General features: G+C 52.0%; 2 protein-coding genes and 1 long non-coding RNA gene across 3 annotated transcripts in view; 2 read left to right on the plus strand and 1 right to left on the minus strand.

The window, feature by feature from the left end:
• The window catches only part of MYCL (MYCL proto-oncogene, bHLH transcription factor), a 35,593-nt gene extending 20,665 nt beyond the window's left edge, over window positions 1-14,928 (minus strand). The window contains exon 1 of the mRNA XM_081818190.1: window positions 14,762-14,928. The gene's annotated coding sequence lies outside the window, so the exon portion shown is untranslated. The remainder of the gene's footprint in view (window positions 1-14,761) is intronic.
• LOC145721245 (uncharacterized) overlaps window positions 1-23,728 on the plus strand; it is a 210,988-nt gene that overhangs the window by 141,536 nt on the left and 45,724 nt on the right. The window lies entirely within an intron of this gene.
• The window catches only part of MFSD2A (MFSD2 lysolipid transporter A, lysophospholipid), an 11,901-nt gene continuing 3,325 nt past the window's right edge, over window positions 15,153-23,728 (plus strand). Inside the window, exons 1-6 of the mRNA XM_081816790.1 lie at window positions 15,153-15,287; window positions 16,706-16,837; window positions 18,365-18,489; window positions 22,455-22,578; window positions 22,712-22,790; window positions 23,130-23,423. Of these exons, the coding sequence (XP_081672916.1) occupies window positions 15,195-15,287; window positions 16,706-16,837; window positions 18,365-18,489; window positions 22,455-22,578; window positions 22,712-22,790; window positions 23,130-23,423 (847 nt within the window). The 5' untranslated portion in view covers window positions 15,153-15,194. The remainder of the gene's footprint in view (window positions 15,288-16,705; window positions 16,838-18,364; window positions 18,490-22,454; window positions 22,579-22,711; window positions 22,791-23,129; window positions 23,424-23,728) is intronic.

Raw genomic sequence — 23,728 nt, forward strand, 5'->3', positions numbered from 1 at the left:
TTTTTTTTTAAAGATTTTATTTATTTATTTGAGACAGAGAGAATGAGAGACAGAGAGCATGAGAGGGAGGAGGGTCAGAGGGAGAAGCAGACTCCCTGCCGAGCAGGGAGCCCGATGCGGGACTCGATCCCGGGACTCCAGGATCATGACCTGAGCCGAAGGCAGTCGCTTAACCAACTGAGCCACCCAGGCGCCCAGGCTCTGTCCCTTTTGTTTCTCCTGGGGGGACCCCACCGCTGCAATGGTCTCTCAACCTCCCCGACACATGAGCTCTGCCCCGGGTGTCCTCCTAGGCTTCACCCTCTCCCTCACACTCAATCAAAAAGTGATCACCAAATCCTGTCAATCATACCCTCTCCAGGGATCTAGCATCTGTCCCCTTCTCTCCAGTCCTGGAGTGACTGCGCAGCTTGGGCCTCACAGTCTCCTACCCTGGCTATGACATCACCTTCCTCCTTGGTCTCCCTGCCTTCCAGTTCTCCCATTCCCACCTCGAGGCCCTCGCCCACACCAGCAGCCAAAGGGCTCTTCTCAAACACAAGTCTGACCTCCTCTGTTTCCTACTGCCCTTTTTAAAAAAAAAAAAAAAATTTTTTTTAAGTAAACTCTACTCCCAACGTGGGGCTCAAACTCACGACCCCGAGATCAAGAGTTGCATGCTCTACCAACCAAGCCAGCCAGCAAGCCGCCCCATGTTTCCTACCTTCCCGATCCCCAGCTCCACTTTCCTGGGCTGAAGTCTCCCACCTTGGTTACAGGTTTCTCTTGCATTCCTACGAAATTTTTCGTAAGCTGAGATGGCGAAATTTTTCGTAAGCTGAGATGGCGTAAAGAAGCAATTGCCATTAATTGATATGGAAAAATTCTTCAGCATTCCCAGACCCCCCAAAAAAGCCTCTGTTAGGCTTTTCTGATATGCTTACTTTAGGACACATCTTGCTAATGTATGTGCAAAATAAATCACAAGAAAGCACAGATGCTTACGGCCACAGTTCAAATCTCTGGTGGCGTGATGCTCAGCTGCTGAGCAGCCTTCCTGGGGAAGGAGCTTGGCGGGGCCACTCTGGTTGTCAGCTTGATGCAAAACAAGCACTGAGCGCTCTTTTCACCATTCGCCATCTTTTAGAAAAGTGAAAATCCTCTTCGGATTTCTTCGGTTAGCAAAAACAGGTACGAATGTAGGTCTTTTGTAAAAGCAAAATGGTGTTTAATGCAAACTTTGGAAAAGCAGGGGGTATCTGTACCTCCAGTGAGAAGGAGGGAGAGAGACAGGGAAAAGACCAGAACAGAGCCCCATGTGGCCCATCTGCTTCTGGGATTACCGCTGCCCTAGAGCTGCCTTGCGGCGGCATCCCGGCCCCACCTCAGAGCCCTGGTGCTGTAGGGACATATAGTCCCAGGTTCCAGGCAAGACCCTACCACTTACTGGCTGGGAGGCTTCGAGCACCATCTTGGGCCCTGATTCTCTTGTCTATAAAGTGGGACAACAGACGATGTGCAAATGATAGGAGACAATGCTGTGGAGGTCTGGACAGGGTGCCTGGCACCGAGTGGATGTCAGTAACCGCCAGGGCCTTTCCTCTCTGCTGTTTCCCCAGATCCACTGGGTCAGCTCCTGTAGGCACCCTGCACATTCCACGGTGCCCATTGCACAAGGGCTGTCCCGCCGCTGTGACATTGGTGGGCCTGGCCCAGCCTTGCTTCCAGGCTTCTGGCTGGGACTGTTGTCCCCAGGGCATCTTGGGCAGTGGGGGCAGAGTGAGTGCACCATACTGGATCCCCTGCCCAGAACTCCGTGTCCCTGACGTCAGGGGCAAACACGGGTCCATAGGGTACTGGGGGAAAGGCTGGTCTTCCTTCTTCACTGTGGACTGAGTATATGTATTTGGATTGGGGAGGTAGGGGTGCTTCCTTCTCCCCTTCTCCCCTCCCTTCCTTCTCCCTTCCACCAAAGCTCAGAAGGCCAGGGTTCCTATGGATAAGGGAACCTGGGGGGCACTGTACCTCACACATAGGAACCAACATCAATGGGGGTCTGGGTGTGATGTGTAAATAGGTAAGTGAATGTGTAGGGATGGATGTATGGTAAGTGTAGACATGTTAGAATGCCACGTGTCCCAGGTGTAGGTCTGTAGCAGTGGGTGCGGGGCTGTAAGTGATGTGGGCAGCTGGAGGGCCGTGTCTACACGCAGCACGTACTCAGTGTGCGTATGTGACTTTTGCGTGTGAATAACTGTACGTGGGGCGGTAGATGTAGATCTGGGTCCATGGTCTGAGCAATGTGTGTTGGTGTGTCTGTATTTGATGTGTGTGTCTTGTGTGAATGGGAACAGGGGGAGAGTGTGAACTGGAGAGCTCGGTTAGGCAGTGGGGAGATGTTGGTGTCCTTACGATTCCCTGCTGAACTCTCTGAGGTGGCCCAGCCAGGGTCATTGTCTACTTGCTGCAAGAGCAGAGAAGGGCAGTAGGGGCAGAGGCAAGGGGGTTGGGTCTATTCTCCAGAGAGCCAGACACTCCATACCCTGCTGACTAACTTGCCCTGATGTCTGAAAAAAAAAAAAAAAAAAAAAAAACAAACCCAGGGAAATAAACACAACCTTTGGAAGTCCTGGTGATGTGTCTGGGGAGGATGCTACAGCTGGTAGTTCATGTGGACAATGCTCTGCCTTTGACCAGCAGTGGAGGCTCGTAAGGCCAATGGCCTTGCGGCCACTGACTCCTCCTAAATGATTACCTCAGTACTGTAGCCTCACTCCAGAACTTCCAGGGCCTTCCTGCCGAATCTCTGTCCTTCAAAGTTCACGAGGCACAGGTTCCTAAAGATAAGAGAACCCTGCCCGCCCACCCCCCCAAACACAGGAACCGACATCAATGGGAGGTCTGGGTGTGACGTGTAGGTGAGTGAATGTGTAGGTATGGATGTATTTGTGGCATGGTGTGTCGCAATTGCAAATTGGCATCTCTTGGAACTCTGGGCTGGAGAAGGAAAGTTAAGGGACTTCTTTTTTTTTTTTTTAAGATTTTATTTATTCACTTGAGACACAGAGATACAGAGAGAGAGAGAGCACGAGCAGGGAGAGGGGCAGAGGGAGAGGGAGAAGCAGGCTCCCCGCTGAGCCAGGAGCCCGACGCAGGGCTCGATCCCAGGACCCTGGGGTCACGACCCGAGCCGAAGGCAGACGCTCAACCATCTGAGCCACCCAGGCACCCCAAGTTAAGGGACTTCTAAAGCCAAGCCACACATAGGCTATTAATCTCTGGAGAAACCTAAATTTAACACAGGTTGACTCCTTCCTGCCCCACCTCCAGGTGTGTCTCTTTCCTCAGAATGGGCCATGACTCTGCACCCCCTCAAAATGACTCCTTAGATAATGTGATCTTGTCTGTATCTTCCATTACTCCCCAAGATGCACACCATGCTGGAGACACCTTGAACCATTTGCATTTCCAAGAATGCACTTTGCAGCCCACAGCCTAAAACGTGCTATTCCACTGGGCTAACTCTGATTCATCCCTCAAAATTCAAGTGTCAGCTCTTTGGGGTACTTTCTGAGGCTGAAACTACTATCTATTATTCTGCTTGCCCTTAGTCATAAAACCTTGATTTTCAGCTGGGCACGTAGCGGGGCCTGGAATAAAAACCATATTTCCCTGAATTCCTTACAGCGAGGTATGACTCTGTGACTAAGTGCTGGTCAACAGCTTATAGACAGAAGTATTTTGTGCAACTTATGGGAACTGTTTTAAATAGTGTGCTGTTTTTCACACCTTCCTCCTTCCAACTGACTGGAATGCAAACGTGAGGACTAGAGCTTGAGCAGCCATGCTGGCCAATGAGAAAGAAGCATCGTGTTAAGGATGGCAGAGGATGACTGAGCAATAAAACGGAAAGCACTGGGCTCTGATGATGATGGAGCCACCATATCAGCTCTGGACTGGTTATTTCCAGGTGATGTGGCTGTGATTTGCACTTTTCATCACCAATAGCCAAACCCAGGCCTAATTGATACACTTTCCTGGTATCAGCTCTCTCTGCCAACACACTCCATTCCAATTGCCTAGTTCGATCTGCTTACCTGACTGTGAGCTCATGAGGGTAGGGTCCATGTCATCTATCAAGCATGGTGCCTAATAAACCAAAAAATGTCAGTTGTATTAGCTGTGTGAAATACACATTCAGGCATCCAGATTGGGTGAAGCTGTAGATCGGGGAGTTATGAGTATAAATGTGGTCACTGATGGGGTGGGAGAGGAAGAGTTAAAGAGAAAAGAGGGTTAAAGGAAGCGGTCCTCAGCGCTCTAACATCTAAGGTCACGTTGCGGAGGAGAAGCCCTAGAATGAGGCTGAGAAAAGCCCACCTGGGTCTGTGTCAAGGCCAGCTCTGCCCAAAGTTAAGGGCACTAGCGTTGTGGGAAGCAGTGGTCAAGGGCTCAGGGTTTTAGAGTCCAGGACATCCAGGATTCCATCCTGGCTCTGCCATTCACTAGCTCTCTGACCTTAAGCAAGTTAACTAATTTCTCTGGGCCTTGGTTTCCTTATCCGCAGACGGCAGGTTAATAAGGAACTTACCTCATGGGGTTCTTGTGAAGTTAAAATTAGAGAGTTCACGTAAACCACCTAGCACAGTGCTTGGCATAGAGCGAGTGGTTAACAAATGCAGGTGATTATGATTTTTGCTATTATAGTCTTTCTTGCATTCATTAACTCACTTAACAAGCAAGCTCTAGGCATTCCTCCACATGCACCCAGGGCTTCAGCCAAAACGTATTTCCTGATATTTCCTAACACTTACCATGTTCCCTTACCCCCTTTGGCCTCACACATGCTGTTTGCTCTGCCTGAAGTGCTCTTTACTCCCCATCTGCCTGGCAAACTTGCCCTTCGAGCCTCAGCTAATAGCTCATATCCTTAAGGGACTTGCTGAGGCTTCCAGTGCTGGGTTAGATGCTGCCTCGGGGCTTGCACATGACCAGAGCTGTCTCGTTGCATAACTCCAGCGGGGGACCCGTCATACAGACCCCTGGTATTGTGCAACGTGGCAGCCGTGCCCCTATCACTCCTCTGCTTACCTCTAGCATAATTTTTTTTATCAGACTTTTACTGTAATTATGTATTTACCTGTTGATCTGTCTCTAGACTCTGAACTCCTCAAGGACTCTGCCTGACACGGAGGCAGGGTTCAGAGAATGGTCATCTGAACGAAGGTATCCTGGCCTCATCCCTGTATCCTGGGGTTCCCAATCTGGCCGGGGAGACAGAATGAAAAGACATGAAACATGTCAAGAACAGAGCATGCCCTGTGTGTTTCAGATAGAGGCTTTCCCAGGATGGACAAACAGAGCTCTAAGGGAGGATGCAGTGGTCAGAGTGGGGGACAGGGGCTGATGTAAAGAATGAGTATAGGGCGCCTGGGTGGCTCAGTCGTTAAGCGTCTGCCTTCGGCTCAGGTCATGATCCCGGAGTCCTGGGATTGAGTCCCACATCGGGCTCCCTCCTCGGCGGGAAGCCTGCTCTCCCTCTCCCTCTCCTGCTGCTTGTGTTCTTGTTCTCGCTATCTCTGTCTCTGTCAAATAAATAAATAAAATCTTTAAGGAAAAAAAAAAAGAATGAGCATATATGGGAAGACCCAATGCCCCACACTTCTGGATTGCTCTTCTCAGTGTGGGAAGAATTCTAGCCCTCCACCTCCCATGATTTTTATCTGGCCCAAACTGAAGAAAGGTATCTTTTCAAAGCTCTTACAAGGGCATTATACATCCAAAAGGGTCTAGTTTACATTGATGCTCTTTGCCAGACCCATTGTTATGCTGGGTCACGGCCTGAAGCAAGATAAGGTACCCAGAGGGTCTGACGTTGCTCCAAAGCTTAATTTGAGTTACCTCTACCAAGGGCAGGGACCAGATTATGGGGCCCTTAGGAAAGTGTTTCTCCTCAACATAGATTTAGACTATGTTGTTGTTGAAAATAAACACTTGAGTTTTGTAGGAGTGTCTACGTATTTGATCTGCATTTAACCATTCTCCTGCCATTACCACTCACCCCAAAAGGCCAAATCTGAACAATGAGGAGGAGGCATAGCTCGTCACTTCTCACTAGTGGAAAGATTTTAAAGAGACAGGACACTAAGAGTCAAAATTTCCAAGCCCATCCTGGGCTGTTTTGGTGAAGGCTATTTGCATGTGCCCCTCCATGTTCCTGCTGTAATATTCTTTTAGACCGAAGAACTCAGACTCTGGGAAGTGTTCTGTTAAGTGTTTCTTATCCTGTTGATCCTATCCCATGTGGCTTAGGGGGTGAGGTTTCCTGAACAGAGACTGATGGAGATTTTGCCCAGGGGAGAACTGAAAATGTGGTCTCTTTCAGTGGGTGTAAGGGAAGGAAGATCTGAGACAAGAGAATAAAGTTAGGAACCGAGTGTACTCACGAGGGGACATCCTGTTAACAGGTTTTGGCTGTTTTTCCCTTGGGCAGTCATGCGACATGTATAATTTAAAATGATTTCTTCTACCCACAGGAATTCCTGCCCCTTCCGTAAAGTCTGTCACATGGATGTGGGCTTTGCCTTCATGGCAGCCTCGTGGAGTGAGCATATTCAGCAGTGGGGCTAGGGAGGAGTCCTGCAGGGTGGAAGGCTCCAGAGCAGACGTGGGAGGAAGAGGAACTTCCCCGAAGGGGAATAAAATGTAGAGCAGTCCACTGCGAGGGACAAGGCAGTCAGGGTAAGGGTCAGGGCTTTGAGTAATGGTTTAGGGAATGGGAATGACCTCTTCTGGGGACTGAGAGCTTCAAGCCCAACTCCTGGCTGGAACAGAGGGTGGGGCAAAATCTTGGGAATGGGGTAGGAAAGGTGGGGGGTGGGAGCCCCTCCGTCAGTCCCAGCCCCAGTGGTGGCCTGCTTTCCCACGGGGAGCCGGGCTGCGAGCTGTGCCTGTGCATCCTCACTGCTCTCTGTTCTGTGGGAAGGTCCTTGATAGCAAGCAGGATGGCTCATGGCCACGCGAGGACACTCCCACATGCCACCGACCCCACCCTTCACCTCTCATTTCTTACCGATGGCCAGGGAAGTCCTTGGAAAGCTCATGGAGGGCTACTACCACCTTCACTTTGGCCCTGTCTATTATGAGAAGGGAGCAAAGCTGAGAGTCTCCAGAGAGGAGCACGGTGAGCAGAGAGGCTTAAGAATTTACTACTTTCCCTTTGGTGGCCTCTTGCTCCCACCCAACATAAGCCCAGAGCCTGGAGTTCAGAGTAGAGATCATAGTTTACTGCCTAGGATTTAGAATACAGCTCAGCACAGCCCCAAAGTCCAGTTCCAAGCCTGGAACCCAGAGCCCAAACAAGCCCAGCCCAGGTCCAAAGTTCAGCTCGGAATGCAGCACTGAAGCCCAGAACCCAGAATTCAGACCACCAAGCCTAGAACATAATTCAGTTCCTCAGTTCAGACCCAAAGTCCAGCCAGAGCCAAAGACCAGATCTCCGAAATGAGAACCAAGTCCTGAGCCTTTAACCCAGTTCACAGCTTAGAACCCAGAGCCAGGGGGCCTGAAGCTCAGAGCCCAGAGTTCAGACTAGAGTTAAGTCCAAAGTCTAGAGCACAGAGCAGCCCAGAGTCCAGCTCAGAAGCTACCCAAAAGCCTAGAACCCAACACAGACCCATCTTAGCTCCAGGAGGCAAAGCCCAGCCTAATAGTTACGGGGGGCCTAGAATCCCACACCCAGCCTAGCAGACCATTGATGTTCCTCCTGGTGGCAGGCCTAAAGGGAGAGATCAAGGCTGCAAGGTGAGGAGGAGGAATTCCAGATTTCAAACCTAGTCCTGGCAGGAGGGGACAAGGATCTGGTGTTTGTGTGGTGATGGGGGAGTGTTCGGTGGGCTAGGAGGCCCTGGTCTAGAAGGTCCATCCTGGGGACTCAGATACCAGGCAAAACATAGCCTGGGGCTTTCTTTGTAAGGACTACCCCTCGGAATCCCAATGGGATGGGAAGCAGTCCCACTGCTGTTGACTTGCTATGTGACTTTGAGCAAGACCCTTCTCTTCTCTGGTCTTACTCTCCCAGAAAGGAAATCAGAAAGTGTTTTGTTTAGACCCACAGACCCAGAAACATAGAAGAAGTGCCTATTGCAGATAGCCCCTTCATTCATTTAATCTTTCATTCATCAAATATTTATTGAACACATATAATAAATAGACTTTAAACAGGGGGATGAAATGGTCGGATTTGTTTTTGTCTGTCATTGAAGATTGGATTAGAGGGGCCCAGTTAGGGCACTGTTGCAACAGTCCAGGAGATGGCAAATGGTAGTGCCATCTTTATAAAGTACGGATATGGTCATTTTGCTCCTCTGCTCAGAATCCTTGTAATGGCTCCCCACTGCCTTCAGGACGAGGATGCAAGGCCTCTTTCCATGTTCTCAGCTTCAGGGAAATACCAATTTCCCATCCAGCAAATGCCCAGCCCCGGCTCATTGTTACTACACCCACCATCCTCCATCACTCTTCCAGCTGTGCTGTTCCCTTTGCCTGGCATGCCGTTTCCTATCTCAGGAACTCTTACTCATCCTTCAGGGTTTGACTCCATCATCACCTCCTCTGTGAAGCCTTCCCAGACTTCCATCCCTCAAACAGAATCTGGTATTCTCATGTCTGTGCACTCTGACAGATGTCTATTAGGCCTTTGCCACATTGTGTAACTTAGTCTGCGTATGTTTGTCTCCCTGATTAGCTGTGACTTCCTCAAAGGACAAGATCATCCATGCCTTATTCACCTCTGTGTTGCTGGGTGGGCCCAGAGTAGGCCAGTGAACCACTGACAAGGCCACCTTTATACCTCCTCCAAGTAGCTTTTATTTTTTAAAAATTGTGTTTGTTTGTTTTTTTTAATTTTAAGTAAATTATATACCACATGTGGGGCTCGAACTCACGACCTTAAGACCAAGAGTTGCTTGCTCTACCAACTGACCCAGCCAGGTGCCCCTAAATTAAAAAAAAAAAATTTAAGGCCCTGGGGCACCTGGGTGTCTCAGTCTGTTGAGCGACCGACTCTTGATTTTGGCTTGGGTCTTGACCTCAGGATCATGGGATCAAGCCCCGTGTTGGGCTCCATGCTCAGCACAGAGTCTGCTTGTCCCTCTCCCTCTGCTCTTCCCCTTGATAGAGTGTGCGCATGCTCTCTCTCTCTCAAATAAATAAATAAAATCTTAAAAAAAAAAATGGGGGCACCTGGGTGGCTCAGTTGGTTAAACATCTGACTCATGGTTTCTGCTCAGGTCATGATCTCAGGGTCCTGGGATTGAGTCCCGAGACTGGCTCTGCACTCAGCAAGGAGTCTGCTGGAGATTCTCTCTTTCTCTCTCTCCCTCTGCTCCTCCTCCTGCTCACTCTCTCTCTCAAATAAATAAATAAAATCTTAAAAAAATTTTAAGGCCCTCATGTTTTAAGTTTTTATTTATTTTTAATTTTTTAAAATTTTTTTTTAAGATTTTATTTATTTATTAGAGAGAGAGAGAGCGCATGATCGGGAGGAGGAGCAGAGGGAGAGGTATAAACAGACTACCCCCTGCCCCCTCGCTGCTGAGCGGGGAGCCCGATGATCTGACCTAGGGCCAATCCCAGGACCCCAAGATCACCACCCAAGTCAGACGCTTAACATACTGAGCCACCCAGGTTCCCCTATTTATTATTTTTTAAAAGTTTTTATTTTAAAGCAATCTCTGCACCCAACGTGGGCCTGGAACTCATAACCCTGAGATCAAGAGTTATATGCTCCCCTGACTGAGCCAACCAGGTGCTCCTTTAAGTTTTCAAAAAATTTTTATTTATTTATATTTTTAATTCCAGTATAATTAATATTAAAAAAATTTTTTTAACCTCATATTTTAAGTTTTTAAACCCAGAACAGAAATCTTTTCCCCCTGCCTCTTAAGCAAAGACATCTTGCCAATCAAGAGTGAATGGACCAAGGAAAGAAATTAACATATGCTAAGAGCCAACTGTAAGGTTAGTTTTGCATACACACTTTTTGTCTCGCCTGATCCTCAGGATAACACTGTGAGCTATTATTACTGATCAAATACATGAAGTTCAGAGAAGTAAGTGACCTGCCTAAAGTCACAGAACTAGCTAGAGACAGAACTGTATTCAAACCCTGACAAGATTGACTCCAGGCCACACTCTTTAACGGCCCCAACTCTGTTGTTATCTTGCTCCTTAACAGCATGAGATCATGGTTACCAGGAGGCTGAAGGTAGTCACCAACAGCCAGTTCTCCAAAGGCCATAATGGATGCAGAAGCAGCCATTACTTGGTGTTAGGTTGTCAAACCTGCTTTTTTGTGCAGATGGGTTAAAGGAGGCCTAGAGGGCAGGGTCTTAGAGCTTCCCAAGGCAGGCTCTGCTTCTGCCATGCTGGCCTTAGTCCAGCAAGTCTCTTACTCTGAAAATCTTACTCTGGGAGGGTCAAGGCCAGCAAACCAAGGCAGGGCCTCCATGTAGGAACATGGTGTGAGCACATGGAGAGCCAGGGCAGAGTCCTGGCCAGCAAGGAAGGGAGAGGTATTGCTCAGGCTTCAGCCCTGACCCCTTCTTCTGGGGCCACACTCTAAGCTCCTGCTCAGAGAGCACTTTGCCAGATCTTGTGGATCCTGAGGCTACCTGGTAGATTGGTCCAACCATTGGGGCTGACTCTGAACTACACCATGGCCTCCGATGGTGTAGCTCTCTGAGACATCTAGCTCAGAAAGGCTCTCTGGACTACTCAGCTTCTTCCACTCCATCATTCTTACCTCTCCTCAGCAGAGTCTTCCTGGAGAGTAGGGAGGTCTCTCTCTTCTGGGAAGAATCTAGAACTTGGGGGAGTTTAGGATGAGAAGATATAGGGATACTGGCTGGTTGGTTTGGGGAGGGAACAGGTGTCCCAGGGAATCTCTGGGCACTCTCCATCCCCCTCATCCCCTGACAACTGAGGCTCAGAAGTCAGACCCATCACCTAACCTAGTCCCGAAGCCCAGGATAGAGGACCTCCCTGGGGAGTGGTCTGTAGCCTCTTGCGGTCAGATGAATCAGTCTTGGGGCCTCTCCTGTCCTACAATTGCCCAACCAACCTCCAGGCAGGAACTAGCAGCCTCCCTGGTGACTTCAAGGGCCCTCAGACACTTCCTCCCCAAAGAGCCTCTCTTGGGACCATCAAGTCCCTCCTTCCTACTTTCTGCCCTGCCTCCTCCCCATAGGACAAAAGCTACATGGAGAGCAGCCTGGGGCATCCCCATCACAGCAGCTGTTCCAGGAAATGCTTGCTCCAGGGCCTGCCCAGTCCTTACCTCTAACCATTCCCTGGCCTCAGAGCACCACCATCCAGAATGTAAACTTCCTAGTGGCTCTCAAGCTAAGTATATTTTAAAGTATGGGCTGATTTCTTTTTTCCAGAAGTCAGGGTGGTGAGCCTGACAGGCATGGCAGAGATCTTCCATGGGATAACAAACTACAAGCTATCACACTTGACAACTCCTACACTTAGCACCGAGACCTCAACAGCTCTGCCTGGTGATCATGTCCTGACAGCATCCGGTTGTGCTAGACATACCACCTTGTGTAACCAGACATAAATCTAGCCCCTAGCTATTAACAGCAAAATTTCTCCCCTCTGACTTAAGCGGCCTTACCTGGTGAGGTTTTGCCAAGGGTACTAATAAGGGTAATCATCATCATCATCATCATCATCACCCTTTTCAAGTGCTCACTCTGTGCCAAGCACTGTTTTAAGCACCCCACTTAATCTTCATGCCAACCCTATTAGATAGGTACAATTATCCCCATTTGACAGTTGGGGAAAGTGAGGCTCAGAGATTTGGTATTTGCCCAAGAGTAAACTGTAATGGTAGAGATCCGAAGCCAGGTAACCTGTCTCTGGGATCTTTGCACTTAACTCTGCTGCTCTGCATCCCAAGAAGCTCTGGGAACCTGCTTGCCTCCCCCACAGGTCCTCAGGGGACTATGCAAAGGCATACAAAGAAGCCTACCAGGCTGGGCATGGTGCCTGTGAGGACATAGGCAGGTAGAGAGCAACAAGGCGAGGTGTAGGGATGGCTCTGAAGTTCATTTGCCCAAGGCTGTGAGGTCGGGCTAGACTCAGAAGGGGTCAAGGATGACTGGGAGGATAGTCCTATGGGGGGGGAGGGGGGTGTCTCTCTGCCCTTCAGGGAGAAGCCCTTGTCCTCACTGCTGTCCTACATGGAAAGAATGTTGCTAGGAAGAATGGGCCCAGGTCTCTGCTCCAGGCTCCTGAGGCTAATAGAGCCCTCTGCCCATCCTGGACTAGAGCCTCAGCACAGCCCCTTGGACTCCAGGCCTGGTGGTGTGGGGGTAAAGGGGAAGGAAGGAGAGTGGCCAAGAGGGCCAATGGAGACATGTGGTCAGGACTGGAGGACATCTCTCTGTGCCGAGTTTATAACCACACTCATCATCAGAAAAGGGGGCCTCACTCTGGGTTTATAAAACTAGTCCCTGCTTCCCCTCTCTTAGCCTCAGCTTCATCATTTATAAAACGGGGCGGGGGGGGGAATAAAAACTGCCCTCCCCAGTGGTGTTGTGAGGAGTAAATGAGATGGCATATACAAAGCACTTAGCATCGTGCTTGCCTGGCATACAGTGGGAGCTCAATAATTGGGAGCTTTTGTACTAGCAGTGCTCTGCTTCTATGGCTGGTGAATGAGTATCCCTGGAGTGATATTATGGGGCTCTGTTCCTATCAACAGTATGGATGGTGGAGTCGAAGTTGCAAGGAGCAGCCTGGACCTAAACTTGGACAGAGAAAGAGAACAGTGAGCAACAGAACCAGCATTCAGAACAATTTCTCCAGGTTGGAATAAAGCAAGATGACATTGTCCTGTGAGCTTCAAGACATTCACACAAAGCAGAGGATGGGGAGAGACCTGACTTGACCCCAGCTCTGGTGAAAGGGATCTGAATGATTTAGTTGATCACAACCTGATGGGAACTAATCATGGGAGAGAAAGGCTCTGGAGCCCAGCATTCTTAGGCTGCATTAACAGTGTGTCGCGTCCAGACTGGGGGAAATAATAGGCCTATTGTGCTGGCGTGGTCAGGCCATATCTGGAATCTTGCATTGCTACACTGACAGGCTGGAATCGGGCCAGGAGGGGGACCAGCACAGTTTCAGCTCCAGGTACTTGTGCTAAGCACTTCCTGTGCATTTGCTTGTTTCATACCCAAAACAACCCTACCAGGTAGTCACCATTAATATCTCCCCTTTACATACGGGGAGGGTAACTGAGCTGCTAGGGACCAGCCACACAGCTAGTAAATGGAGGAGCCTGGGGCTTTTCCGAATGGGGTCCTCTTGTCCTTGTACCAGAGGAAGAAAGAGCATGCATCACTGAGCACATATTTATTAGGTTCCTACTGAGTCAGGTCCCAGCTAGTTCATGGGGACAGCAGTGAAAGAGATGTGGTTCCTGTCTTCCTGGAGTTCACGGTCGGGGGTGGGGGGATCGAAATCACTTGTGATACGGCGTGATGCTACAGGAGTGAAGATTTTAGGGCTGGTGGGATCACGGAGTCCACCGCAGCTGACTCAAACCCAGAGAAGGGAAGAGACAGAAGAGTGTCACACAGCTTGTGGTGTAGCCATGGGGGCCAGTCTGTGCCCTCTGCATGGTATTCAGCTGCTTCGCTTTGGCTCTCTCTGCTCAGCAGTGACCAAGAGCTGTGTGCCAAGATGGGAGCTGCTAGGGCATATGAGGAAGCTTGCTGTGGCCATCCTGGGGTAGCCAGAGCTCATCTCTCCTCCCTGCAATCAGAGATCTCAAGAAAGAAAAAAAGGAGCCTGAAGCTGAGCAATCACAGGAACAGGGGTGAGTGGCCTTTGAGAATTCCAGCAGCCCCTTCACTAAGTAGAGCAAATGGGCCCCCACCTGACCTCTTGAGTGTCTGGGAAGCCTGGGGTGATGCGGGCATAAGGCACCCCGAGGTGGTAGAAGAGCATGTTTTCTGGATCTGTGTCTGGCGTCTGTTCCAGACTAATGTCCATCTTCTTTCAAGGACCAGATTACTCAGTCCTCTCTTTCTCAAACCCTTCCTTGATTATTTCAACCCAGAGTGCCACATCAGCCCTGGATCTCCCAGGGCTTTTTTGTTGGGGAGACATATATACCCCAGTTAGCCTTCTGGTAATTTTTGTTGAGAGGGACAGAGCAGGGCTGTTAAGAGAGAAGGCTCTGGAAAGGGGCAAAACCTGCCAGGTCTGACTCTGCCACATAACAGCTGGTTCACTTCTCTGAGTTTGCATTTCCTCAGCTATAAAATGGGGATGATAGTCCCACGCTCACGTCGTTGCCGAGAGGACTGAATGAGAGCATGTCAAGCATGGAGGAAGCTCTCCATAAAAGGCCACTGTTATTATCATCGTGTACCAGTGGTCCTGGTCCTGTCTCCTCCCCATGACTCGGGAGCCCCCTGCCAGCAGGGGCAGCGGCTGCGTAGCCTCATCTCCCTCCCCCGTCCCCTTCGCCCAGAGCCCCAGAGAAGCCAGTGTTGCAAAGAGGGAATGGTCCGTCTTGGGGGATGAAAGAGGGACATCAATACTGAAAGTGTCAGCGCTCCGTCCTCCAACCAGGTTTGGAGGAGAGGGAGACTCGACCTGACTCCTGATTTTAAAGGGGTAGGTGGGCTTCCCAGCCCCTAGCTGTTCCTAGGCGTGGGGGTCAGAAGTCGGGGGCTGTAGGCAAGGCTCAGGGAGAACTCACTCTGGGGGACCTCGGGCAGCTCCCTTCCAGCCTTAGGCCTCAGTTTCCTCGCGCGTGTCAGGTGGGTGTCCCGGTCTTCTCCCGCGGTTGGGAAGAGCCCGCGCCCGCGCAGCCGGATGCCGGCTTTTGAGAACGTGGCTCTGTGGCAGAGCGGCTGGGCGGCTCAGCCCGGCGGGGGGGCGGGCGCGCGGCCGCGGAGATTGGCTGCGGCGGGCCAGCCGGCTCGGGGATTGGATCGGAGAGCGCAGGGCCGAGCCTTTAAGAGGCGCGAGGGGGCGTGCAGGGGAGTGTGAGCCTCAGCCGCCCGCCGGGTTTAGTGGCGCGCGGCGGCCGTGGCGGCGGTGGGCACGACGGGAGCCCGGGCCCGAGCGGAGGCCCGCGGAGCAGAGGAGCATCCCGGCGTCCCGGTCCCCGGCGGCGTGGCCCGCGGGTCATGGCCAAAGGAGAGGGCGCGGAGAGCGGCTCCGCGGCGGGGCTGCTGCCCACCGGCATCCTCCCAGCCGCTGAACGGCCGGCCCAGGTGAAGGTGAGGGCCCGGTCCCCCCACCCCGGGGCGGAGGGCGGGGGGAGGTGAGGGCGAGCTGAGTTGGGGACGTCGAGGGAGAGGCTTGGTTCCGGGACGCGTTGGGCTAGCCGGGGACAGGCGGGCCCCGCTGCAGGGGAGGCCCGGGGGTGCCCTGGGGACGGGGGCTGATGGAGAAGGTTCGTAGGCACCGGCGCCCCCTTTTGCTCACCCCCACCCCGCATCTCTACGGAGCTGCCCTGCCAGAAGCTTCACGTGGTGCCCCGGCTCTGCTGAGCGGGTTTCCGTTCTTCTGTGACGAGTGGCTTCGGTTTGACACCCTGGAAGCAAGGCAGACCCCAGAGATCTGGGAAAACCCTGTTAGTTCCCCATCTCTCAGCCCCCTACTCCCCACCCCACAGGCCCACGCTCGCGCCTCAGCTCTGCGGTGAGGGCCGCTCAGGTTCATTCATAAGAACCAGAGCTACTTCCGAGGCGTTTGTGTGAGTGTGGGTGTTGGCGCCCGAGGTGCTTTGCGCGTCTTGACCTTCAACCCCATCCCCAGTTCTCTTGGACCTAATGAAGAACCTAATGAAATCGGGAGGCTCCAGGGGGAGTGGATCCCAGGCAACACATACCTGCCTTTTCCTTTTCGTTTTATTAACCGGTCCCTGCAAGGAGCCAGGGTGAGCAGTTCTGGGGCTACCACATCTGAGTAATCTCCACTTTCCCCACGGGGCAATCTCAATCTTCCTAGTGCTCCACCTAGATGGGGCCCCCGGCACCCAGAGGCCTTTCCTCCCCTCTCCAAGATTCCCTAGCTGGAGATGGGGGATAGCAAGAGGGAGGCTAGGACAGCTCCTGGGCTGGCCTGAAGCTCTGGCTGCCTACAGGGGCCAGGGTGGCTCAGGGACAGATGAAGGAACAGCTGTGCCCGCAGCCAGCTGGGCTGGGCCCCTACAGCTCTCTAGAGTCTTCACCCAGTAGGCAGGTGGGTCCTGGCCTCTGAACTAGGGCGGGCGCAGGGGCTGGGCTTAGGCGGCTCTTGGCAGCAAGAGGATTTTCAGGTTGTGGCGGGTGGTGCTGGGTGGGGACAGGTCCACTGCTGGAGCATGCTCCCACTCCAACTTGAAAAGAGCATGGCTGAGACCCTGGGGGGAGTCTTTTAGGGATGGTGGGCTGCCAAATTAACTCAGCATCTGGAGATGGGGTGGCTTAGGGGCAATGTCCTCCATATGGATTCCCCTTGTCCAGGTTCCTAAGATAGAGAATACTTTTACCTTCCTTTTCTTGTGGGAAGTGAGCTCTCCCTGGGTGGGAACGGGCAAGGCAGACTTGTTCCTCCTGGCAAAGTTGGCTGGAGGGATGGTCCTGCCTCTGGAACATTTTAGGATGGAGGCCAGGATCTTGGGTCTTTTTTCACCCCTTCCTCTTCTTCCCAGAAGGAACCCAAGAAGAAACAACAGTTGTCCATTTGCAACAAGCTTTGCTATGCAGTTGGGGGGGCCCCCTACCAGGTGACAGGCTGTGCCCTGGGGTTCTTCCTGCAGATCTACCTGTTGGATGTGGCTCAGGTAAGTGGGATGAGCCTGCCAGGGCTCCTCCAGCATCCTGAGGTGGGGCGGACTAGGGACTGTCTCATCTGTGAAATGGGAATGGAATCCTTACTTTGCTGCCTCTCAGAGTTGGCAGTGGATGGAGAAATAAGAAGGCTTTGGAAACTATCCAGCAGGGGAATCTATCCGCTCCAGGAGTCTCAGCTGGCAAGGTCAGGCAACTTCTCCTTGCCTGGCAAGAGCAACAGAACCTGGAGGGGTAGGTGATGGCATGAGGGAGAATGGAGCCTGCTAGTGACACTTGTTTTAAGAAGAGACTGGCACACCATGTCCCCACTGGACAACAGTCAGCTGGCCCCACTCAGGGGCGGCTAGATATTGCCAGGCTTATAGACAAGGCATAGCTCACCTTCACCTAAGAAGCAGAGGCATGTCAGTGGGCAGAGGGGCCCCCAAGTGCCGGGCTCAGGTAAGGTGCCCAGTGTATGGGGTCTTTGACTAGGAGAGGTACTTAGGGTGAACCAGGGCTCCGCTCTGTTTTGAGAAGCTTCGGCCAGGAGCCTGGCATCCTGAGAATTCACCTTGCCTGGATGGGAGAATGGGAAGCTAAACAGCCATGGCTTTGGGGGCTCACACACTGCACCGGCTGTCTTTTCTATGTAGCATCTGACTCCGCAAGCAAACCGTCTTAGTTGTATCCATTTCTAGGTGGGGAACACTAAGCCCCATAAAGCACAAATAACTTCATTCAAGCAGCTAGTTTTGGAACAAATCCCATGGGCTGGGTCCCCTAAGTGAGGTGCAAATATGAAGAACCTGCAATCCAAGCGTAGAACTGTTGTCAGGAGTGGGAGGGTAGGGCAAGTCAGATTGGGGTAGCTACAGCGTGGGAGAGGCCACTAGCTTCCCCGCTCCCTGGAGCAAAAGCAATAGTAGAGCCTTGACGGATATAAGGAAGAGTCTTCTCTTCCAAAGAAGCCGTCTCTTTTGGCCTAAAAGGTTTGTGGAGAGGGGAATAGCTTGACTGAATAGTGACAGGCCACTTTCTAAAAGCATCTAAAGATTCCTTTTTCCACATCCAAGATAGAGCTTGACCTGCAAGACAGGGATTTTAACTCCGGTTCTATGAGAGAGGGATCATAATTCCCATTATACAGATGGGGAAATTGAGGCCCACTGTGGTCACCCAGCAAATGCTCATTCTGATATCAGGTGGTTGGAGCTCAGGGCTATGAGAGCGAAGCAAGGAAAGGATTCTGGATTCATTCTAATGGGTGGGAGTGTTTTCAAGGGCAGTGGAAGGGAGGACATAAGGGAGCAGATCTGGGAAAATGTCTAAGGCACACGCTGCTACTGACTGCTATCAGAGAACTGTTACTATCACCATTAACAGGCAAGTGAAGATGCTTAAGGCCTGGGTGAGAGCAGCGCACAATCCCAGGGGCCTGGATGAGATGGGGAGGGGGCCCCTGCTTTTGCCTACCATTGAGGGTTGAGGTGAGTAGAAGGATGAAGGGGTCATCTTCTACCTGTTCCCCATTCCAGGTGGACCCTTTCTCTGCCTCCATCATCCTATTTGTGGGCCGAGCTTGGGACGCCTTCACAGACCCCCTGGTGGGCTTCTGCATTAGCAAATCTTCCTGGACCCGCCTGGGCCGCCTCATGCCCTGGTGAGTAGAAGAGACTCCTTTGAGGTGGCAGAAGGCAGGGCATTTGGCATGTCTACTAACTCTTGATCCTTCCATCTGGCTTGTCACAGACTGTGGGGTGAAGAGAAGAAATGACAAAAAAACCCAAGTGTCGAAACCCTGTCTGAGGCCTCAGCTGCCCCAGGCATGGGCACTGGGATGCCCTGCCAATTCATTCCCAGGCTGGCCAAACTGCTAGACTGAGCAGCTTCCCCTACTCCAGGCACCCCCCCATTCCTCCCCGAGGCCCATTCCCTTCAGTGAAACTGGAATTCTAACGTCTCCCACACAGTCATTTCCCATAGTGGCAGAGATAGCGGCTGCATAGTGGTTGAGAGGTTAAACTCTGAAACCAGCCTGCCTCAGTTTCACCACCCCCAGCTGTGCAGCCCTGGGCAAGTCACTTAACATCTCTGAGCCTCAAGTTTCTTCATCTGCAAAGTGGAGATAATAATTATGCCTATCACTTTGGTTTATCGTGAAGATCACATATTTTTTCTATGTGAGGTACTTAGAACAGTGCTAGGCACATACTAAGTAATATATAATTTGGCACCCCTTCAGAGTAGCTCCTGTTGGGGCAAGGCTGGAGGGTAATGCCCAGAATGGGATAGCAGACCCATAACCTCTGGCCCCTTGGATAATATAAACTACCTTTTCCCTTGATACAGAGCCTGCACTACTCAGCCTCGGGCTACAGGGCAAGGTTGGGGGAGGTAGTACACCATAGATCAGACAGCAAAGGCAGACACACGGGACAGGCTGACAGGCTGGAGCTCTGGTTCCCTCCAGGACATCCTGCTTGGTGGGGGGAGGGGGGTGGACATACCCCTTTCATCTCCAGCCCATCCAGGCTCAAGTGGGCGCCTTCCTGCCCCAGGGGTGCCCATACCTGGTCTCCGGCCTTCAAAGCTCTTCCCACAGCCCCCACCCCACCCCCACAACTTCCTTTCCCACGAGGCCCCCCTCCCGCCACAATCCCGCCAGCCTCTGGCTAAGGCCCAAATTGGGGCCTTTGATCCAGGCTTCATGGCAGGGGGCGGGGGGGAGGTAGGAAGGAGGAGAGGGGGGCGGTGGCAGGAAGGCAGGAGAGCCTGCCTTACCTGGACAGGCTGCCCAGGTAGGAGGCAGGCTGGCCACCTCCCCCCCCCCGCCCCTCACCTGAGTCCCTGGCAGCCGGTAGGAGGTGGGGCTTTGCTGCCACATCTCCTCATGAGGCATAGCCAATGGGAGGCAGCTACTCAGGACAGGCCTTTGCGGTGGCCACAGCAGCTGGGTTACTTCCAGTCACATTCGGTTTCTCAGCGGAGAGGAGAGGAGTGTTTGACGGAAGGCTGACGGAAGGAGCCCTTGTTCTCTGAGGAGACACGTGGATTCGGGCAGGAGGGAGGGGGGCAGAGAGGGAGAGCCGAGGAGGCCCTCCCTTTGGGAAGTAGGATCTGAGGGCCTCACGCTGGGCAGGTGTGGCAGCCAGTTCGGTGAAGTTGCTGAGGGCCCTTCAGGCTGCTTTTTGTCTTAACACGGTGTCTGTGTACATGTCCTCACCTGTCTGGGTGATAATTCCTGGTGATACTTCTCGAATGGTAACCTCCACCCCTGTGTCTGAGTGCCCACTGGATCTCTCAGTGGACTGAGGGGCTGCCATGCAGGGTATGGGACCTCCTTCCTGTCCCTACCACAGTAAGGACCTAGGTCCCTCAGGCCTGGGACCCGGCACCTTCTTTTAGTGTGGGAAGAGGCTGGGCCTTTCAGGTTTATCAGCCCCGTGGCCCACTATCCTTCCAGGCCTCAGAGCAGCCCTTGCCCTCAGCCAGCACTTAAAATCCACTCTTCAGACCAGGAAGACTTTGACAGACACTTTCCCTGGAGTTCCCGAGGCCACCTGGTGAGAGGCAGGGTATCCACAGGGTCACGTGGGCGGGCGGGGATGCAGCAGGGCTGGGCCTGGGGTCTGATTCCCTGGCTGAGGACCTGTACTCTCCTGCTGAGCTTTCCTGGTGTGATAGTCACAGCAAGCACTTACTGGGTCCCAAGCACCGTTCTACATTTTAATAACAACTTTATTAAAGTCTCAAAACTACTTCCACTCTATGAAATGGAACCAAAGTCCTTCCCGTGGCCTGCAAGGCCTTACATGACCTGGTACTCCGTGTCCTCCAACCCCGTCTCCTAATCCCATCCCCTCTGCTCACTCCACTCCAGCCCCAATGGCCTCCTTGCTACTCCTCAGACCTGCCTGAGCACCTCTGTGCTGACTGTTCTTGCCCAGCACACTTTGCCTCAGACAACTGCAAGGCCAAGTGCCTCCTCTCGGTCGAGTCTTGGCACAGATGTCAGCTTCTCAACGAGGGCTTCCCTGTCTACTCTGTTGTCAGTTGTAGGCCCATACTCCTAATCCCCTTTAGCCTGCTTGCTTTTCTCCGTAGCACTTAATCACCTCCTAACGGTATGGAATTTTTAAAAATTGTGGTAAAATATACATAACATAAATTTTGCCATTTTAACCATTTTTTCTGAAAGATGTATTTATTTATTTGAGAGAGAGAGCGAGCAGGGGGAGGGGCAGAAGGAGAGGGAGAATCCTGAAGCAGACTCACCGCTGAGCACGGAGCCTGGCAAGGGGCTCGATCCCAGGACCCCGAGATCATGACCTGAGCCGAAATCAAGAGCCAGCTGCTAATTGACTTGAGTCACCCAGGCACCCCGCCGTTTGAGCCATTTTTAACTGTACAGTTTAGTGTCATTCAGCATATTCTCGTACTACCACCACTATCATCCATCTCCGGAACTTTTTCATCTTCCCAAACTGAAACTCTGTACCCAGAAAGAATAACTCCCCGTACCTCCCTCCCCACAGCGCCTGGTAACCACCATTCTACTTTTTATCTCTGAATTTGACTACTGTAGGTCTCTTGTAGGCGGGATCGTGCAATACTTGTCCTTTTGTGACGGACTTATTTCACTTAGCATAATGTCTTCAAGGTTCATTTGTGTTGTAGCATGTGTCAGACTTTCATTCCCTTTTAAGCCTGAATAATACGTATATAACTTTTACATTATGTTTATTTTTCATTTGCCAACTAGAATACAAGTTCCACCGGGCAATAACTTTTGTCTGTTTCATTCACTGATCCATCCTAAGTCATAAGAATCGTGCTTTGCTTAGCCCATATTCGCACTTGAATATTTCTTGAGTGAAGGTTGAATGTAATTAGGTGCTATTACTGTTTTCTTTTTATGGATGAGAAAATGAGCCTCCGAGAAGTTAAATAACTTGCTCAAGTCCAAGTTATTTATAGTTATTGGTAGAGCCAGAATTGGATTCCTGAAGAATGGTTCCAAAGGCCTTCCTCTTAGCCCCTGCTCTCTGCTGCCTTTTTATACTGATGACATGAAGTCAGTCCGTCCTGAGGTCTAACCACTTTTGCAGTGGTGTGGGATGCACCAGTGGGAAGGCAGACATTTACCCTCCCTTAGAGTGATTTCACTAGGCCTGGTCCTTCGCCTGGAGTTGGCCTTCCCAACCCGTGTGTGTGTGCCCACAGTGTGTGTATATGTGTGCTCACGAGGGATGTGTGTGCACATGTAAGAACACCAATGTTGGGGTTGCTCCTTCTTCCCGCCTCCCTGCCCTACCACCCGAGGTTTCAGTGCCATTCGCGGTTCCCCCAGCCCATAGGAAGCCCCTGCCTCTGGAGCCCTCTCCACTGGGGAGACTAGGCAATCCTCCACATCTGACCTCATGCTCCGTGCTCAGGATTTCAGTCCAGGGGCCCTGTTGCAGTCTTGGCCATCAGCCTCTCCCAGAGACCCTGGGGTGGGTGGATTCAGGGAGAAGAATTTCCTTCCCGGCAGGCACCCTGTGGGACTACAGAGCAGTCCAGGCTGACCCCAGAACTTGGGGTTTTGGCATCCAGCCCCCACTCAGACCCTCCCCCCTTCCCCAGGATCATCTTCTCCACACCCCTGGCCATCATTGCTTACTTCCTCATCTGGTTCGTGCCTGACTTCCCACAGGGCCAGGCCCTGTGGTACCTGCTTTTCTATTGCCTGTTTGAAACACTGGTCACGGTGAGTGTGGGTGCCTCCCCTTGGTGTCTGGGGGGAGGAATGAGGGCAGTTCCCGGGGCCTGTAGGGTTGGTGCCAGAAGCCACATCTGCTTGTCCATCGTCTGACTGGCCGAGGGCCTCTCTTCCATGCCAGTGTTTCCACGTTCCCTACTCAGCTCTCACGATGTTCATCAGCACAGAGCAGAGTGAGCGGGATTCTGCCACTGCATATCGTAAGTGTCTCTCCAGCCCACTGATCCATCCCCCAGGGACCATGGGGATTGTTCCCTGACCCTCCTGCCCCATTTCTTCCCTTGCTGGGAATGGATGTAAAACCATCTCAAAAATAACTTGATCCCTTTATTGCTCTGGTGAGAACAGAGAGGTGCAGGGGCTAGCCAGAGGTCACAGCGAGCAAGGCCGTAAGTGCAGGCCAAGGTGCATCTGCCCCACCACTGGATATCTACCCACCTGGAACAACTGCCATCACCTGGGGCCTCTACCCACCTGGCCTTCCTCCGTGAAGGCCGACAAGCCATGAGGCCCCTCCAAAGGACCTTTTTACTGTTCAGGGATGACTGTGGAGGTACTGGGCACAGTGCTGGGCACAGCGATCCAGGGGCAAATCGTGGGCCAAGTGGATACGCCTTGCCTCCAGGACCCCAAGGACTCTTCACTGGCTACGGAAGGTGCCAATAGGACACAGAGCACCACCTCACTCAAAGAAACGGTGAGGCCCTTGGCTATGCAGAGATTTAGGGAGATGGGGCACAATGGGGTGGTTTGCAGTCATCCTCAGCATCGTCCATGTTTATTAAGTGTTGGGCATTTGATCTACAAACTGTTAATATGCCCACTTTTCAGATAAGGAAACTGACTCATAGAGAGGCTAAATAATTTGGCCAGGGTCACAGAACTAGTGACTTAACTAGATTTGGGGAGATGTGAACTATGGGCTCTCACCCTCCACAGCCTGGCTTCTTAACATTCCGTTCCTCTGGACTTTGCCCAGCCGTGGGAAGTGGCAGCCGGCCCAGGATGATTCTCCCATTTCACAGGTGGAGACAGTGAGGCCCCAGAGAAGGGACTGGTCCACTGAGTGGAGCTGCTGAGAGCTGGGATGAGATCAGACTGACTGTCACTTTTATCTCCTTTGTAGCAAAATGCATAC

Source organism: Leptonychotes weddellii, chromosome 4 (assembly GCF_054177405.1).
Source record: "Leptonychotes weddellii isolate Sample4059 chromosome 4, ASM5417740v2, whole genome shotgun sequence".
Lineage (NCBI taxonomy): Eukaryota > Metazoa > Chordata > Mammalia > Carnivora > Phocidae > Leptonychotes > Leptonychotes weddellii.